We start from the raw sequence: 20,715 nt of genomic DNA, 5'->3' as shown, positions 1-20,715 counted from the left end.
CACTGCCTGCTGTATCTGCATGCTTACTTTCAGTAACTGATGTACAAGCACACCCAGGTCTCGTTGCACCTCCCCTTCTCCTAACCTGACACCATTCAGATATAATCTGCCTTCCAGTTCTTGCCACCAAAGTGGATAACCTCACATTTATCCACATTGTACTGCATCTGCCATGCTTCTGCCCACACACCCAACCTATTCAAGTCACCCTGCAGCCTCATAGCATCCCCTTCGCAGCTCATACTTCCACCCAGCTTTGTGTCATCCGCAAACTTTGAGATGTTACATCTAATTCCATCTAAAGAGTTAATATATATTGTTAACAACTGGGGTCCTAGCACTGAGCCTTGCGGCACCCTACTAGTCACTGCCTGCCATTCTGAAAAGGACCCGTTAATTCCGACTCTTTTGGTTCCTGTCTGCCAACCAGTTCTCTATCCATGTCAATACCCTACCCCCAATACCATGTGCTCTAATCTTGCACACTAATCTCTTGTGTGGGACCTTGTCAAAGGCTTTTTGAAAGTCCAGATACACCACATCCACTGGCTCTCCCTTATCCATTCTACTTGTTACATCCTCAATAAATTCCAAAAGATTAGTCGAGCATGATTTTTCCTTCATAAATCCATGCTGACTGACCGATCCCGTCACAGATCCGATTGTGGGAAAGCAGAGAAATCAGAAATTGCGGGAGCCCCTGGTTGAAATTTACGAGTTGTCTTTAATTACAGGAGAGGTGGCGGAAGACTGGAGGGTGGCAAATGTTGTGTGTCTATTCAAGAAGGGTTGCAGGGAAAATGCTGGGAACTGTAGGCCAGTGAGCATAACATCTGTAGCAGAATTATGGGTGAAGCTTTGCCAGCCATAACAATCATGAGCGAGACCTTCCCAACTTTGTGACTCATTGGTAACTTGGAGGCAGCCGTTGAAATATTCTTGTGTGGCACAGCGGTAGAGCTGCTGCCTTACCCCGTCAGAGACCCGGGTTCGATCCTGACTACGGGTGCTGTCTGTACGGAGTTTGCATGTTTTCTCTGGGATCTCCGGTTTTCTCCCACTGATTTACAGGCTAATTGGCTACGGTAAAATTGTAAATTGTCTCTAAGGTACAATACGATACGATGGAACTTTATTCATCCCCGGAGGGGAATTGGTCTGCCAACACTCACAAAGTACACAAACACTTGAAATTAAAATTAAACTACAAGTGTAAATAAACAGAAAAAGACAAGCGACTGCTGCACAGAGCCTTCACTGGAACAAACAAAGAAACACAGACTTATCCCGTGGGCAGAGGTTTCTAAACTAGAGTGCCCTCCCGTCCCCCCTCACGGCAGTCCTCCCACGCCGTGTCCTCCATTGTTCTTCACGGCAGTCCCCTCACTGTTCTTCGCGGTGTGTAGGATAGTGTTAGTGTGCGGGGTGATCGCTGGTTGGCATGGACTCGGGTGGGCCAAAGGGCCTGTTTCCGTGCTGTATCTCTAAACTAAACTAAAATTCTTCCGAACCCCCTGTGAGAAACTGTTCTCCTTTTGGTCACCGATGAAGATCTTTGGCATTTGCCTACTCCTGCACCTATTTTCTATGTTTCTATGATTTATTTCTGTATTCGTTAGGTTAGGGAGGCTCTGGACTCGACTTGTGCATTTAGCAAATCAAGTTTTAAATATAAACTAGACCAAGTGCAGACCCGTTGGGTCTGCTCCCCCAATGGTGTGATTCCCCCAACCCAATATTCCACCATGCACCCGTCTCCTCCAATGGAATTGAAGCCGTTGCCAAATGTAAGTTTCCAGCACTCCCCTGCCTCCCTCAATTGCACCTCCCCTGCCTGCTGCAGCAGTGAAAAGTTCAGTGTTCCTGTCTTGCAACTTTGTTTCGAAGTGTGTTGGAAGCTGATAGGAAGGAGCAGCCGTCAACGAATCAAAAGGCAGGAAGGGATCCGTACTGCAGGCGGACGGTGGACGGATTTGAGTTTTATATAATAGATGGATGGTAGGTACACAAAAAAGCTGGAGAAACTCAGCGGGAGCGAAGGAAATAGGCAACATTTCAGGACGAAACCCTGAAGGAAATAGGCAACGTTGCCTATTTCCTTCGCTCCATAGATGCTGCTGCACCCGTTGAGTTTCTCCAGCTTTTTTTGTGTACCTTCGATTTTCCAGCATCTGCAGTTCCTTCTTAAACACTTTAAATATAAATGATTGTGATGCCAACATTTTATTGTTGAGCCATATGAACTGTTTCTGCATTGCTCTCTGATGGGTTTGTTTTACAGTACATCCAAGCAGAGCCACCAACTAACAAGTCTCTCTCTAGCCTGGTTGTTCAGCTGCTGCAGTTCCAGGAAGAGGTGTTTGGGAAACATGTAAGCAATGCACCACTCACCAAATTGCCAGTAAGTACAACCGGTAAAAACTATTCAAAAAAGGTATGCATTCATTAATGCTGTATCTCCTCCAACCTCATCTACTGCATCCGCTGCTCTAGATGTCAGCTGATCTACATCGGTGAGACTAAGCGGAGGTTGGGCGATCGTTTCGCCGAACACCTCCGCCCAGTCAGCGAAAACCTACCTGACCTCCCGGTGGCTCAGCACTTCAACTCCCCTTCCCACTCCGTCTCCGACCTCTCTGTCCTGGGCCTCCTCCATGGCCAGAGCGAGCAACACCGGAAATTGGAGGAACAGCGCCTTATATTCCGCTTGGGGAGTCTGCATCCGGCGGGCATGAACATTGAATTCTCCCAATTTTGTTAGCCCTTGATGTCTCCTCCCCTTCCTCAGCCCTCGGGCTGTCTCCTCCCATCCCCCAGCCTTTGGGCTCCTCCTCCTCCTTTTGCCTTCCTTCTCCCCGCCCCCCCTGAAATCCTGAAGGAAATAGGCAACGTTTCGGGCCGAAACCCTTCCGGGTTTCGGCCCGAAACGTTGCCTATTTCCTTCGCTCCATAGATGCTGCTGCACCCGCTGAGTTTCTCCAGCATTTTTGTGTACCATGCATTCATTAATACTGGTTTAACGTGGGAGCACCAATAAACCGATATCTCGCATTTCCACCATGCAATTAGATCACGGCTGATCTCCATCTGCCAGTTTCACTCCTGTAACCCCCCTCTCCTCGCCTCCTCTTAACAAAAAATCTTTTAGTCTCAATGATGGTGTTTTCAATTGATGCCCCTCCCAAGCACGACAGTTTTTTTGGAAGAGGGTTCAAAATTTCAGCTACCCCTTTACGTGATGGAATATCCCCTTCACATTACAGCCAGGCCGTTCAGGAATAATATTATGGTTATGCTCCATAATTCCATATTCCCCTAATCAGAAGAAATGGTTACTCTCTTATCAGATCCATTAATCATACTAAACATTTTGGTAAACAATGCCTTAATCTTCAATTTAAAAGAACACAAACAAACTGTTGTCTGACTTCAACTGCTCAGATCCTTACAAAATCCTTACTCTCTAGAATTTAGAAGATTGAGAGGGGATCTTATAGAAACTTACAAAATTCTTAAGGGGTTGGACAGGCTAGATGCAGGAAGATTGTTCCCGATGTTAGGGAAGTCCAGGACAAGGGGTCGCAGCTTAAGGATAAAGGGGGAAATCCTTTAAAACCGAGATGAGAAGAACTTTTTTCACACAGAGAGTGGTGAATCTCTGGAACTCTCTGCCACAGAGGGTAGTTGAGGCCAGTTCATTGGCTATATTTAAGAGGGAGTTAGATGTGGCCCTTGTGGCCAAGGGGATCAGGGGGTATGGAGAGAAGGCAGGTACGGGATACTGAGTTGGATGATCAGCCATGATCATATTGAATGGCGGTGCAGGCTCGAAGGGCCGAATGGCCTACTCCTGCACCTAATTTCTATGTTTCTATGTTTCTAAAATAGGCGAGGTGCATTTCCACTGAAAGCATTTGCAATGAACAGGGTCCCTAGACTGTGCAGAACTTTATGATGAAATTTAGCACCTTGATTCTACAACATGTCTGTCCAGTGTTGGAGAGCATCTCAATTGAACTTGATCTATGGAGCTTTGTTCACTGGTAGTTTTATGTCTGGAGTAGGGATTCTAATTGTACTAGGAGTGAGATCAGGAAAATCTTTTTCACCCAGAGAGTTGTGTATCTGTGGACTTCTCTGCCATTCACTTTATTCCTTAATTATCTGTCCTTCTCCTAACTGAATGAAAAATCTCCAGATCCAAATTTTCTGCCCTTCATTCAAAAGTCTGTTTGAAGTATCAGCACATCGAGACTGGACTATCCTTGGTCTCAAAACATCCTAGCCATTAAAGCTATTTGTGTTCTCACCCATACTAAGTCTATGTGTACAGAAAGGTGAGCATGCAGTAGGTCTGAAGCTGTGCAAAGGAAGTAGTCAAATCACGAGGACCACTTTGAATTTAGGGAGAATCCCATGCCTTTATTGCTCCCAGCCCCAGGCCATTTGACAGCCTTCCCTTGCTCCAACATTTATAAGTCAACTTTCCTCTTCTACTCGTATATATTTCCTGCAAACTACAAAATATCAGAAAATATGTGTCACCTCCCTGAAACATAATTGCATTTTTAAGGACATTTTTAGAGTTATATATATAAGTGACTTTCGCTGTGTTATTTCATTCAGCGCCAGAACTATACTATTGCTTCTGTTTTCCAGATGAAATGCTTTCTAGATTTCAAAGCAGGTGGAGCTCTGTGCCATATTCTTGCTGCTGCTTACAAATTTAAGAGCGACCAAGGATGGTAGGTTGGTTCTCTTTCCTTTCCAGATTGAGTTTTCTTTATCGAACGTACATGCTCCAGACAGTTCTGCTGAGTTGAGTTGTACTCTGTGCAGGTCAGAATATTGAGGTTGAGACAACTAATCTTATGGAATGCTTCCCCAAATCAAATGATTGTGGGAGGAGGGATGGGAAGAATGCGAATGGTATGTTAGCTTTCATGTTGGTATGTTAGCTTTCATTGCAAAAGGATTTGAGTATAGGAGCAGGGAGGTTCTACTGCAGTTGTACAGGGTCTTGGTGAGACCACACCTGGAGTATTGCGTACAGTTTTGGTCTCCAAATCTGAGGAAGGACATTATTGCCATAGAGGGAGTGCAGAGACGGTTCACCAGACTGATTCCTGGGATGTCAGGACTGTCTTATGAAGAAACACTGGATAGACTTGGTTTATACTCTCTAGAATTTAGAAGATTGAGAGGGGATCTTATAGAAACTTACAAAATTGTTAAGGGGTTGGACAGGCTAGATGCAGGAAGATTGTTCCCGATGTTGGGGAAGTCCAGGACAAGGGGTCACAGCTTAAGGATAAGGGGGAAATCCTTTAAAGCCGAGATGAGAAGAACTTTTTTCGCACAGAGAGTGGTGAATCTCTGGAACTCTCTGCCACAGAGTGTAGTCGAGGCCAGTTCATTGGCTATATTTAAGAGGGAGTTAGATGTGGCCCTTGTGGCTAAAGGGATCAGGGGTATGGAGAGAAGGCAGGTACGGGATACTGAGTTGGATGATCAGCCATGATCATATTGAATGGCGAATGGTGCAGGCTCGAAGGGCCGAATGGCTTCTACTCCTGCACCTAATTTCTATGTTTCTATGTTTCTAATGAAGGGGATATCTCTGATGGGTTGAGGCCAGGGTTGCCCAGATAATCCTTGTTATTTATAGTTTGGGTGAAAGTTTCATGATGACTTGACGCAGTTAAACTTTTCACCTTTGTGTTTTAGGCGACGCTTTGATTTTCAGAACCCCTCCCGCATGGACCGCAATGTTGAAATGTTTATGACAATCGAAAAGACTCTGGTTCAGGTAAAATGATTATTGTACGAAATGGAACTTGTACATGAACTGAACTTCACATTTACCTGTTTGTATCTTGCAATAAGAGGGAATGCATTTGGCCATTGCCATCCAAATCCAGTCATTCAATCCAGCCAAATTCCGCTTGCTACCATCCGGGTAGCTACAGCATATCAGACGTGGAATCAGACGCAGTGGTTTACTCCTTCTCCACATTTATACCCGCTCCATATAATCCGCTGACTTGCTTTCCGCAGATCTGCTTGCTTGTGATGTCGGCCATGGATGTTTGGGAGTGTTGGTAAATGTAGTGCATTCCTCAGGGACCTCTCCTCTGATGTCCAGTGAATTCTGTTTGCTGAGACGGGTTGCATCTTATTACCAGTGCTGGGAAACAGAGATGTCTCTGTTACCAGGCAACAGAACCATCCTACCAACAAGTAGAGAGTGGCCCTGAGCTTCCTACCTCATTGGACTATCTTTGATTGGCCACAATCCACCAGCAGCTTTGAATGGTGAAAACATAAGAAGATGGGATGCAGTAAATCAAAAGCTAAATCCTACATAGAAGGTTTAATATCCACGCAAGGCTTGACCTCTGTATGACCTTGTGGTCTTTGTCATTGCCAGTATCCATGTTTTGGTTATCCACCGAAAGTCTATACCCCTGTCCTGAGCAGATTGCAAGGGCATTGTGTTCCAGAGTTTTGTGTCTTTTCCTCAACTCCCTGCTCATGCTTCTACTATTTGTCTTCAGTTGATGCCACCTTGGCATTTGACCTGTCTGCTGAGGCAAATGGGTCCTTTCCAGGCCTCTTACAATGTTATACCCATTCTATATCTTTTATATTTTGCAGAACCACTGCTTGTCTCGGCCCAACATTTATCTAAACTCGGAAATTGAACCCAAGTTGCTAAGCAAACTGAAAGACATTATTAAGAGACACCAGGTAAGGTGACATGTGATGAGAGTTGTGTGAGAAGCAGTCTGATTGGAACATTTGCTGCACAAGTCTTAAACATAGAAACATAGACAATAGGTGCAGGAGTAGGCCATTCGGCCCTTCGAGCCTGCACCATTCGCCATTCAATATGATCATGGCTGATCATCCAACTCAGTATCCCATACCTGCCTTCTCTCCATGCCCCCTGATCCCTTTAGCCACAAGGGCCACATCTAACTCCCTCTTAAATATAGCCAATGAACTGTGTGGCCTCAACTACCTTCTGTGGCAGAGAATTCCACAGATTCACCACTCTCTGTGTGTGAAAAAAAATGTTTTTCTCATCTCGGTCCTAAAAGATTTCCCCCTTATCCTTAAACTGTGAGCCCTTGTCCTGGACTTCCCCAACATCGGGAACAATCTTCCTGCATCTAGCCTGTCCAACCCCTTAAGGATTTTGTAAGTTTCTATAAGATCCCCCCTCAATCTTCTAAATTCTAGTGAGTACAAGCCGAGTCTATCCAGTCTTTCTTCATATGAAAGTCCTGACAACCCAGGAATCAGTCTGGTGAACCTTCTCTGTACTGCCTCTATGGCAAGAATGTCTTTCCTCATATTAGGAGACCAAAACTGTACACAATACTCCAGGTGTGGTCTCACCAAGACCCTGTACAACTGCAGTAGAACCTCTCTGCTCCTATACTCAAATCCTCTATGGCAAAAATGTCTTTCCTCAGATTAGGAGACCAAAACTGTACGCAATACTCCAGGTGTGGTCTCACCAAGACCCTGTACAACTGCAGTAGAACCTCCCTGCTCCTATACTCAAATGAACAGAATTAGGCCATTTGGCCTATCGAGTCTACTCCACTATTCAACCATTGTTGTTCTATTTTTCTCTCAACCTCATTCCCTGACTTCTCCCCATAACCTAACAAATCAAGAACTGATCAATCTCCTCTTTAAAAATACCCATTGACTTGGCCTCCACAGCTATATGTGGCTATTAATCCCACAGATTCACCACCCTCCTCATCTGCATTCTAAAGCTACATCCTTTTTTTGGGGGGCTTTGCCATCTGATCCTAGACTCTCCCTCCCACTGCTGGAAACATCCTTTCCACATCCACTCTATCTGGGCCTTTCATTATTCATTATTTCAATGAGATTCCCACTCATCCTACTAAGCTCCAGCAAGCACAGGCCCAGAGCCATCAAACACTCCTCGTATGTTAACCCAATTCTACCATCGACTGTATTATAAACATACAACCCATCATCTACTTAGAATGGGTGTGTGCATTTTTAATATTGCAACATTAAGTTTTGTTTTGTGTCATCTTAGATGCTTCTTTGGGTTAATCTAGTTCCAGTGTTCCCTGAGTCTTTGATACCTTTGGCTTTCTGTCTTATCCTGTATATTACTCAGAAGCATTTTTCTTTGTTGGAGAATGCCAATTATGCCAATCAGGGAAACAATCCTCATGGTATCAAGCTAATGTTGGAGAGCAGTTTCCACTCTAGCCAGCAATAATGGCATCAGTCATACATACACATATTGTGAGGATTTTGTATGTCTATTTCCTGGTAGTTCTTGATGGTGATCCCATCTGATTCATTTGACTATAATTGTGGCCAACGCTTTATGTCAGTTCATCACCCTCACAATAGAATCGTGCCCTGGCTAGAATGTTGGGGGTAAACCTTTTATTCTGCCCTTTGTTGAAACAGGAACATTCTGGTTCCTAGATTAGGTAGAAACTTTTTTTTCTTTTGAAGAAGAAAATGTTTGACCTCTCACTTTATGACTTATCTGTCTTGCTATATGTTAATGAAGTATTTTCTAATAGGGCACTGTTACCGAGGACAAGTCAAATGCATCACACATTGTTTACCCGATTCCTGGCAGTTTGGAAGATGGTGAGTTTTACGATTTTCAGTCTGAATTCTTGTATCTCCCCCTCAGCAGGTTACTTGAATAATTTCATTCTGCAGCCTTGGATGAAAGACTGATTACATGTTAGCTATTTGTGCAATATACAAATATATGTTGATGACAGGCATTGGTTCTGAACGCTGTTTTGTCCTGATTCAGTTGAACGGGAATTTTTAGTGATCTTGAACCGACAGCGTACGTAGCGTCTTTGTTTGTACTTTTGTGTATTTGTGTGTACAAAAGCTGTCCTGCTTGCTTTGAGACCAAGACCTCATTCTGCCAATGTGGTCTAAAACGGCCACTCTGTATTAAAGAATTCATGTGGAGATACCTTTCAACTTCTCCGAAAGGAGTGCCAACAATTTATCTTTAATCCCAAGGAATTATCAAAAAAAAAGAGATGTATTGAAAATCTTACACTCGGGTCTCCCATGACATATTGAGGTCATGGTGTGGTGTTGTCTCTAACTCAGCCTGCAGTATGTGGTAGAATTTGTTCCGTTACTTTTTCACTGACATTAGCACTGAATCAGGGTGACGTTGCTTTGTTTCCCTTTCATGCTGGCTGGTGCGTCTGCCACTTTCATTTTAAAAGAGGTTTTCGAAAGAGAGTTAGAGATTGCAAATTCCATTTTATTGCTTAAACTGCACATTTCTAGCAAATTTCCATCCAGTTAGCCATAAAAACAATCTAGATGTCAGCAGATCTATATCGGTGAGACCAAGCGGAGGTTGGGCGATCGTTTCGCCGAACACCTCCGCTCGGTCCGCAATAACCAAGCTGACCTCCCGGTGGCTCAGCACTTCAACTCCCCCTCCCACTCCGTCTCCGACCTCTCTGTCCTGGGTCTCCTCCATGGCCACAGCGAGCAGCACCGGAAATTGGAGGAACAGCACCTCGTATTCCGTTTGGGAAGTCTGCATCCTGGGGGCATGAACATCGAATTCTCCCAATTTTGTTAGTCCTGGCTGTCTCCTCCCCTTCCTCAGTCCCCCTGCTGTTTCCTCCCATCCCCCAGCCTTCGGGCTCCTACTCCTTTTTCCTTTCTTGTCCCCCGCCCTTGGGAAATAGGCAACGTTTCGAGCCGAATCCCTTGGGAAATAGGCAACGTTTCGGGCCGAAACCCAAGGGTTTCGGCCCGAAACGTTGCCTATTTCCTTCGCTCCATAGATGCTGCTGCACCCGCTGAGTTTCTCCAGCTTTTTTGTGTAGCCATAAAAACAACATCATTTGTAACCTCTGTGCCTCTGACGTACCATTTCTCTCCTAGAAGAGTGGGTGAGGCCAATAATGAAAAGGGAGAAGCAGGTCCTACTACACTGGGGATATTGCCCCGACAGGTATGTATGTATCTGAACTTTAAGTTGTGTCAGATTTTAACAGTCACATCTTTGAATTACTTTTTTAATATACATGTATATTAAAAAAAAGTATATATCAGCTGCATGGATCAGAGGCGAGATGATTTAAAACAGCATCAAACTAAAATTTGAGATCAAGATACATTTATTTGTCACATGTGCCAGATGGCACAGTGAAATGAGATTACCGTACAGCCATACAATAAACATAAGGAACACAACACACGATAGAATTCAACATAAAAACATCCCCACACAGCAGAATCAACTTTCCCCACTGTGAGGAAAGGCACCAAAGTCAGTCTCTTCCTCTAATGTTCACTCCCCAATGTTCACCCGTTGTCGGGGCCTCCCCGAGCCCTCCGCAGTCGCCGCTATGGGCGGCCCGATGTTCAGGCCTGCTCACCAGGGAGTGTTCTTAATCCGGGGAATATTCCACGACTCGTGCATTGATTGGGGTAGTGTTCATTAGATGATTTGTTAAATCTAGATGATTGTAGATGATCACAATGAATGACGGTGCAGGCTCGAAGGGCCGAATGGCCTCCTCCTGCACCTATTGTCTATGTTTCTATATTATGAGGAATTCTGAAGTGACAATATCAGGGGGTTTTATGAGATTGAAGTGATGTTTTTGTGTACCTCCAGTTACGATACATGGATTGCAGCCAGTGAAATTGAGGCAGCAGTTGAGGACCCTCCACCAATTGAACGGCCACGGAAGGTTTGCAGATCTATAACTGCTGATATGTCAAAATACATACAGTTGAATGATTGTTCTCTTACATTCTATACGGATTTATGGACTGATATTCAAAACCAACTACTTCCTCTTGTTCACCAGGTCCATGCTAAGTGGATAATGGATACTGACACCTTCAACGAATGGATGAATGAGGAAGATTATGAGGTGAATGATGACCGATCCCCTGTTGTACGAAGGAAAAGAATTTCCGCCAAAACGTTAACGGAAGAGGTAAATGCACAGTTTTATATTTTACCGTTTCATTGATTTGAGACAAGTTTAAGTTTCATTGGAAAGATTAGCTTTGTTATATGGATGTCTGAAGAAAGACTGGATAGACTTGGTTTATACTCTCTAGAATTTAGAAGATTGAGAGGGGATCTTATAGAAACTTACAAAATTCTTAAGGGGTTGGACAGGCTAGATGCAGGAAGATTGTTCCCGATGTTAGGGAAGTCCAGGACAAGGGGTCACAGCTTAAGGATAAAGGGGAAATCCTTTAAAACCGAGATGAGAAGAACTTTTTTCACACAGAGAGTGGTGAATCTCTGGAACTCTCTGCCACAGAGGGTAGTTGAGGCCAGTTCATTGGCTATATTTAAGAGGGAGTTAGATGTGGCCCTTGTGGTTAAAGGGATCAGGGGGTATGGAGAGAAGGCAGGTACAGGATACTGAGTTGGATGATCAGCCATGATCATATTGAATGGCGAATGGTGCAGGCTCGAAGGGCCGAATGGCCTACTCCTGCACCTAATTTCTATGTTTCTATGTCTTTTAAAGTATACTCCTTTTGGTTATGTTTAAATGTGAACGTATTTTGACAAAAGTATGCAGATGGATGTTTCAGAACAGGCATTCGCTGTTTCCTATTTGAAAGCGATGGGGAAGTAAAATCCTTTAATTTAGGTAAAAGCATTTGAATTTGGGTAAATTAAAACATATAATATTTGGACAGATATATGGTTAGGAAAGGTTGAGAGGGATATCAGTCAAATCGTGGGCTGATGGGACTATCTTAGATGAATATCTTGTTCAGCATGAATTCTGAAGAGCCTGTTTTCATGCAGTATCTATATAACTATAAATGTGTGCCAATTCAAAAGTTTCAACATCAGGAAAAAGCCCCTATTCAACTCATTTTCCTAACATCATTCACAATTCATTTTTTTTCTGATATCCAGGGTTTAGCATCTCCAATAAGTTTAATTTAGTAACTTTCTTAATTTTGTTCTCTCTTGAGTTGATATCAAAAGATTGTTTTTCTTCTCAGACATTCATGAATCTTTGTAACTCCCTGCCTCGAAGCTCCAGGAGGTGTTTGAATTTTGTTTTTGGCAGAAATAGATAGGTTCTGGATACGAGATGGGGGTAAAATGTTACCGCAGGTAGATGGGAATGCAAAGTTGAGGTTGCAATCTGACGAGCCATGATTGAATTAAGTAATAGTGCAGTAAAGAAAGCGAATGGTATGTTGGCTTTCATAGCAAGAGGACTTGAGTATAGGAGCAGGGAGGTTCTACTGCAGTTGTACAGGGTCTTGGTGAGACCACACCTGGAGTATTGCGTGCAGTTTTGGTCTCCAAATCTGAGGAAGGACATTATTGCCATAGAGGGAGTGCAGAGAAGGTTCACCAGACTGATTCCTGGGATGTCAGGACTGTCTTATGAAGAAAGACTGATAGACTTGGTTTATATACTCTCTAGAATTTAGGAGATTGAGAGGGGATCTTATAGAAACTTACAAAATTCTTAAGGGGTTGGACAGGCTAGATGCAGGAAGATTGTTCCCGATGTTGGGGAAGTCCAGGACAAGGGGTCACAGCTTAAGGATAAGGGGGAAATCCTTTAAAACCGAGATGAGAAGAACTTTTTTTCACACAGAGAGTGGTGAATGTCTGGAACTCTCTGCCACAGAGGGTAGTTGAGGCCACAGTTCATTGGCTATATTTAAGAGGGAGTTAGATGTGGCCCTTGTGGCTAAGGGAATCAGAGGGTATGGAGAGAAGGCAGGTACGGGATACTGAGTTGGATGATCAGCCATGATCATATTGAATGGCGGTGCAGGCTCGAAGGGCCGAATGGCCTACTCCTGCACCTAATTTCTATGTTTCTATGTGCATGGGAACAGTGCCTTGACGAGATTAAGAAGGGCCCCAACCCGAAATGTCACCTATCCTTGTGCTCCAGAGATGTTGCCTGAAGCTGCTGAGTTACTCCAGCACTTGATGCCTTTTTAATAGTACAGTCTTCAGGGGCCAAGAACTTTATTCCTCTGCCCAACTTGTACATTCATCTATTTTCTGGCTGACACAGCTCCAGTGCTCGGCATTTAGAAAGAGTTCTGGTCTGTAAATATCTAAGGGTTACATTTTGGTGATTTGGTGCTTTTAGTGTAATTGACTTTTCATGGGATGAATGAAAATGAATAACCCTTTAAATATCCATTCAAAGGTGCACAGCCCTGACTCGGATAGAAGAGATAAGAAGGGGAGCGCTCATAAAAAGAGGAAACGTTCCCCGTCTCCTTCTCCGACACCTGACCCCAAGAAAAAGAACACCAAGAAAGGGTGAGGCACTTCCCTTGTTTCTCAACATTGTTTCTTTAAAATTGGGAATGTTAAGTTTTGTATCCCTCCTGTATGAATCTAGTGGGCAAAATGTAGAAAGGTATGGCAGCATTTCTGTCTACCAGGATCCTGAACCATGCCTCATTTAATGAAAGGAATGACATCTTATTTTCTGCTAATAAAACAGATTAGGTAGGCATGTTGCAGAGTGAGCTTGTAAACTGACCTTTGGGCCCAACTTGCCCATGCCAACCAAGATGCTCCATCTAATTTTTTTTTATGGTACTGCCTGTAAGGGAAATTCATTTCGTTGTCTCAAATTGAGACAATGACAATAAATTTGAAAACAATACAATACAATAAACTAGTCCCACCTGCCTGTGTTTGGCTAAATTCTTCTAAACCTTTCCGATCCTGTCTACATTTCTTTAAAATGTTGTGATAGTACGTGCCTCAGCTATTTCCACTGGCAACATACGCCCACCACCCATTTGTGTGAAAATGTTGCCCTTCAGGTTCCTATTAAATCTTTCCCCTCTCACCTTAAACCTATGTACTCTGGTTCTTGATTCCCCTACTCTGGGTAAAGGACTCTGCATTTACACTATCTATTCCTCTTGATGTTATACACCTCTAAAAGATCACCTCTCATCCTCCTGTTCTCCAAGGAATAATGTCCCAGCTTGCCCTGTTGCTTATACCCTTGAGCCCCGACAACATCCTTGTGAATCTACTGCGTACCATTTCCAGCTGGAACACCCTATGAGCAAAACTGAACACAATACTCTAAATGTGGCCTAACCAATGTCTTGTACAACTTGCATTACTCAAAAGTTTACTAAGTTATGGATGACTGGAGCAATGTCATGTAACAACTACAAGTCTATGCCCTAGTTGCAATTGCCTCATTTACATTACAATTGGAAGGCTGTATTAAATAAATAGCTTTGGGACCTGGGAGAATGAGGACTTTTGAAGAAGTGTCAAGTTTTCATTCTGTGTAATGTTCTGAAAAGATATCTCAATCTGTCCGGCCTTTGCTGCCCTGAGTTGCTGCAGAGGTCATTGCTGTCTTTGTATGTTATGCCTATTCTAAAAGATTACAGCAGCCTAAAGTGTGGTATGTACGAAAAAGATAAAGATTTTCAATTATTATAATAGGCTGCATGGAGTGAGTGGAAGGAGTAATTCATATATTACTGGGAAAGTGTTGTGTCCGGGTTATTAATACACTGAAACAAGAAAAGGACATATGCATCCAGCACACACCCATTGCTTCTCTCCAGAGATGCTGCCTGTCCCACTGAGTTACTCCAGCATTTTGTGTCTACCTTCAAGTTAAAGCAGCATTTTCAGTTCCTTCCTACACATGTCTGAGTATATCTACACTGTGTACATCACCTTCTCCCATCTCAAATCATTATTTAGTTAAAATGGAAAACCATGTAGCCATGTTTTGGCAAAAATTCTTGTCCTTCAAACAACAGGTGCTTGGTCATCATTCACCTTGCAATCCCCATGCATTATGTCTGTGTACCTGATACCAAAGAGAAAATATAGTTAGAATAGCAATTCATAAACGTATAAGTAAGAGGAATTAGAAACATAGAAACATAGAAATTAGGTGCAGGAGTAGGCCATTCGGCCCTTCGAGCCTGCACCATTCGCCATTCAATATGATCATGGCTGATCATCCAACTCAGTATCCCGTACCTGCCTTCTCTCCATACCCCCTGATCCCCTTAGCCACAAGGGCCACATCTAACTCCCTCTTAAATATAGCCAATGAACTGTGGCCTCAACTACCCTCTGTGGCAGAGAGTTCCAGAGATTCACCACTCTCTGTGTGAAAAAAGTTCTCCTCATCTCGGTTTTAAAGGATTTCCCCCTTATCCTTAAGCTGTGACCCCTTGTTCTGGACTTCCCCAATTCTTTCCAAAAAGATCGGGTACCACTGTGACAACAAGATAAGGAACCCCTTTTAACGAACATTGTATTATTCTTCCTCCCACAATGTACCATCGTGCGTTATCTATATTGAATTAACAATAGATGACAAGAAATTGAATGATGTTGGTTGTCAAAATTATTTAACAGGCAGTAAAAATACAAGACAAACATTATGAGTGGTAAGAAATATGGGAACTAACTAAATTTCTCAAAATATTTTTGCTGGAGTGAGATCCTTTTGGTCACCATTTTGCTTTGCTACTAACCAGATCAAGAGAGTTTAATGTCATGTGTCCCAGATAGATAGGACAATGATTTATATTACCACAAACGCACAAAACAAAATCTCAAGCAAATCTAAAATGACTCAGATTCTCAATTCTCTTGGTAATTAGACCAATGTTTGTTTTTGGAGGCATGCCTCTTCTGAAGTACTTCTGGCTTTGCTTTGCTTCCTGAAGTTTGCTTTATTCAAGGCTGCTTAATTTTGGGCTATTATTGAATGTACAATGTCTGCTCACTCAAGAAAATTGAGTTCTCAACTGTTTTCGGTTTGGATTTACGATTACCACATGCAGCGAGGTACAGGGAAAAGCTTTGTCTTGCACTCTATCCAAACAGATCACATATACTATACAGGTCAAACTCAAGTACAATAGGTAGAGCACAGGGGAAGTGCCATTACTGGACAGCTACAAACCGAAAAGTGAACACTTTAATCATCTTTCTGTTTACAGATTTGGTAACAGGAATGGAATGCAGATTGAAATATCAAGCCCAATTATTACTGCCAATAAATCAGATATGATTCTCGTTATGTTGTTCCCTGGGTTGCTGATTCATTTTATGCATAATTAAAATTTGCAGTTCGATATGTTTTCCCATCAAAACAGAAACTTGACAATCATATTTTCCATCGTCCACTTCATTGATGATAAAGGAGGGATGATTTTCCTAATTTTCTTTTCTGTCCCATGCCGGCTCACCCCATCCTTTGGTGTACCCTTTTCCAGTGTCATTCCATCTGTCTATCTCTTCCACTTTGAGGTTTTCTTTGAGTGCTGTTTTTTATTCCTTCAACATCTTTCCCCTGATGTCTGTCTGTCTGTCTGTCTTTCTTATTCTGCCTCGCTGTGCACCAAAACAGTCATCCTCCCTCCCTTCTCCCCCTCCCTCCCTCCGCGCCTTCTCCCCCTCCCTCCTCACCACCCTCCCCTCCCTCCACTCCTCCCTCCCCTCCCTCTCTTTCCAACTACTTTGCTCGGTTTGTGTCGCCACTGAGGCTCGTTTATTCTTCCGCCTCTCCCCACTTTCGCCAGATCATTTCTAAGACTAGATGAGAGCTGATGTATTCAGCTGCAAGGGAAATCTTTATAGTGAAGCCTAAATGAAGAGTGGAATAGCATTCGAGGATAGGGAAATAACTTTGATATTTTTGCTTTGGAAGTTCAGCTGAACCCATGCCAATTGAATTCAAAGTGAAGAAATTGTGTTCTTGATGGCAAAAAAGGTCCAGTATGTTTGGGGCAAGAAATGACTATTAAAAAGGAAAATGCTGAAAATCCTCAGTAGGGCAAGCCAAGCCAAGCCGCATCTATGGAGAGAGAAGCAGTTAATATTTTAGATTGGCATTGGATAGACCAAACAATAGATTGGGTTGACTGCCTTGTAAAACATCTCCATTTGGTCTTCAAGAGTGACCCTGAGCTTCTAGTTGCCTGTCACTGTCATTCTCCGCCCCACTCTCACTTCACCTTCAGACATGGACACTATTGCAGTGAATCTTAACTTAAGCTCAAAGGACAATATCTCGTCTATGTTCAGGTATATTTGGACTTCATATTGAATTCAACTATTTCAGATCTTTTCAAATTCTGAATCCGAACTAGGCAATTCTGTTTCTCTCTATACTGATGCTGCCTGACTATTTTCCAGCATTTTCTTGTTTTACTTTCAGCATTTGCATTCTCGTTCCTGCTTTTTGATTGTGCATTTACTCTTTCCTGGTTTAAAGTGGAAAATTCTGTGTACCTCACTCACACCGCAGCATTTGCTTGAAGCCAGCAGGGCGACAGTTTTGTCCAATTGTATGAACTATTAAACCCAGGCTTTGAAATGGGCTGGTGCCATGTAAACAAAAATGCTCAAAGCAAATGGATTTCAAGGTGAAGTATGTTCTTTTTCCCCATGCTAAAATTTTGTTAAAAATCTTGCATTCAAAATTTCAATCACTGTTCCTAAAATGGCAGTCAAAAGACCTTAATTTTTTTAAATCTGCTTTATAAGCCTTCCTTTTTGAGAATTTAACCTGGCTTGAATGCCAGTGAATGAACATGAAATGACACACACCTGCAGAAAAACATGTTGCGCTGGTGGTTCAAAGTTACATGTCACCAATCAACTGGAAGAAATGGCATCAAAATATTTTGTGACATCAGATGCCAAGTTTGGATGGGGTCATGGTATTGAATGCAGAGCTGTAGTCTATGGATAGGAGTCTGATGTGGGTATCCTTAACCAGGTGTTCCAGGGATGAGTGTAGGACCAGGGAGATGGCATCAGCCTTGGGCCTGTTACATAGACAATAGGTGCAGGAGGAGGCCATTCGGCCCTTCGAGCCAGCACCGCCAGCACCGCCATCCACTGTGATCATGGTGTGGTCGGCAACCTTTTGAAGCACTTCATGGTGGTGGATGTCAAGGCCACTGGATGGTTGTCATTAGGGATGAGACCTTGCTTTTCTTTGGCACTGGAATGGTAGAAAAATAACAAAGGGTTCATGAGGATGTTACAGGGGCTGGTGGCCTTGAGTTTGCACAAGATGCTGTATAGGCTGGTACTGTCTTCACTGGAGTATTGGAGGTTGAGAGGTGACCTTAAATGAAATGGATGGTCACAGTCTTTTACCCAGGGTAGGGGGAGTTTAATACTAGAAGGTGTAGGTTTGAAATAAGATGGGAAAGATTTTAAAAAGGTAATGATGGGCAACTTGTTCACACACTGGATGATGGATTTATAGAATCCGAGGAAGCTGCACAGGGAGATACAATGGCTACATGTGAAAGACGCAACTGGAAAGGAACCCCCCCCCCCTGTGAGAGTGATCATAATATGATGGAAATCAGCCTGCAGTTTGGCATGTCAGTGCTGCTAATGTATTCACAGCATCCATTCTCAGGCACGCTGTTTCCAGGTAGTTATTGGCAGCAAGCAACAACTATTTGTTTGCGCTCGTGATGCTCATTAGACTAAATCATTACAGAAAGAACAAACACGGTGACTAGGGGACACGCGATTAGAGTCTTAACATTTAGCGACAATCACATTTCATGCTCCCAGCCCGTTTCGTCGCTCATTGGCCCATTCTTTGGAAAGTGAATGTCAAATGTCACACACGTGACCCGCCCTTTGACCTCTGACCCTCAACAAACATTGTCAGCACAACATATACAAAGTTTCACTTGGATAACCCGAGAGAAAATATGAATCGTATACGCAAGTACAAAACAATGTACCTTTTCATGCTTTCAGATTTAGAAGAGATGTGTGTATTCCACAACTTTCCATCTGTTTGGTCACACACGTGACTCAGAATGGTGGGGGGGGGCATTACAGCTGATGACGACAAACACTACAATCCCTTTATAAGTGGGTCCGGGAGATCAACATCAATGTTTTGCCAAAGGCTTGGAATACTTTGAAAACGGCTGTCATTTATGTCATGCCTTGCAATCTAAAGTGATGTGCGCAAAACAGGCAGGGTGGAGCGGGTGTACCAATCACGGCCAGTCGCTAAAGCAAACCGCTAGCTCAACGTTTGGAAGTTGGTCCTCAAAGCAGGTCGCATGGTGCAGCAGCAACCCACAGTTCAATCTTCAACTCGGGCGCAATGTTTGACCTTTCAGCTTTTTCCTTTGTAGAATGGGTGATTTCATTTCAGGAGATTGTAAGACGAGATTGTCAGCCTATTTGCATGATTTTAATATCAATAGTATTTCTGCCAAGATTGAAAATTCTTGAGAAACTATCGCAGGAGACAATAGGGTTCAACTCAAATATTATGTCGGTCCAAACATTGAATATGCTGAAGCCTAAAATATTTTGCTTTTTTTTAAACGTTGAAAGTATTTTCATTCACATGTTGTGAACCTGAGCACTTTGTCAACTATCATATAACCATATAACAATTACAGCACGGAAACAGGCCATCTCGGCCCTACATGTCCGTGCCGAACTATCAGCAGATGTGTTTCAAATTTAGCCAGAACACTTTCGTCTCTCGTGTGTCTGCTCCTCTCCTCTCCCAGAATCTCTCCCCAGGCACATTGTTTCAGTTCCCCCCTCCTCTCTCACTCCATCTCATTCTCTTTGTTTTACTTTCCCCCTCTCTCCCCCCCCCCCCTTCCTCTCTTGTGTTCCGACTTTCTCTCATTCATTCAATTCAATGTCTCGGTGGCAAAGGCAGGCCACTGCAGTTGATCACAATTTCAGATAAAGGGTTGACAAGGAAATGATTTTTGAGGAATCGCAAAGTCACATTTGATAGAAAAGCAACAAAAACTCTCCTTATCAAGTGGGTCACCAAGGAATATAAAATTTGAGATGATTTAGGTTTTATTCGTATTTGAAACTGAAAAATGTGGCCAAAAAGTATTGCTTTATCCTTGCTGCAAAACCCAAATAATAGTTCAGGTCTTGGTGCGTTCATGTTATTGTTTTTCCATTATTTATTTTAGATGCGCATAAATTAAAAAAAATACTACTGTATCTGCTTTTACTATTTCGAATGCATGGCAAAATACCGAAACACTAGGCAGTGGAAATCTATCGATGCTACAGTTGCATGGAACCCAATCAGCTTTGGGGGGGGAGGGACGTTGGGGGGGGGGGGAAATGCAAATGCAGGAAAATTCCAATACTTAAGCTTCGGGTTTTTGAAAGAGATGGGTCCATGGCGACTAAACGTTTCAACAGATTGAACTAGGAGGTTGTGTGTGGGGCAACTTTCTGGGTAAGTTGCAAACTATCTTTGTGTTTGTGACACACTTCAGATCTTTGGGTTACCAGGAAGCAAGATGGTGACCAAACATAATATGCCAAGGTAGACAAAAATGCTGGAGAAACTCAGCGGGTGCAGCAGCATCTGTGGATGGAGCGAAACTCTGAAGGAAATAGGCAACGTTTCGGGACGAAACTCTGAAGGAAATAGGCAACGTTTCGGGACGAAACTCTGAAGGAAATAGGCAACGTTTCGGGAAATAGGCCGAAACTCTGAAGGAAATAGGCAACGTTTCGGGCTGAAACCCTGAAGGAAATAGGCAACGTTTTGGGACGAAACTCTGAAGGAAATAGGCAACGTTTTGGGACGAAACTCTGAAGGAAATAGGCAATGTTTCGGGCTGAAACTCTGA

General features: G+C 43.1%; 1 protein-coding gene across 1 annotated transcript in view; it reads left to right on the top strand.

Annotated features, from left to right (window-relative positions):
- smarcc2 (SWI/SNF related, matrix associated, actin dependent regulator of chromatin, subfamily c, member 2) overlaps nt 1-20,715 on the top strand; it is a 68,572-nt gene that overhangs the window by 2,366 nt on the left and 45,491 nt on the right. The window contains 9 exon segments of the mRNA XM_055664590.1: nt 2,282-2,401; nt 4,660-4,745; nt 5,728-5,809; nt 6,658-6,750; nt 8,595-8,664; nt 9,952-10,021; nt 10,691-10,766; nt 10,887-11,018; nt 13,239-13,354. Coding sequence (XP_055520565.1) covers nt 2,282-2,401; nt 4,660-4,745; nt 5,728-5,809; nt 6,658-6,750; nt 8,595-8,664; nt 9,952-10,021; nt 10,691-10,766; nt 10,887-11,018; nt 13,239-13,354 — 845 coding nt within the window.

This window comes from Leucoraja erinacea, chromosome 40, assembly GCF_028641065.1.
Source record: "Leucoraja erinacea ecotype New England chromosome 40, Leri_hhj_1, whole genome shotgun sequence".
In the NCBI taxonomy this organism is placed as follows: Eukaryota; Metazoa; Chordata; class Chondrichthyes; order Rajiformes; family Rajidae; genus Leucoraja; species Leucoraja erinaceus.
Note: the sequence above shows the minus strand (reverse complement) of the source record. Positions and strands in the feature narration are given on the sequence as shown.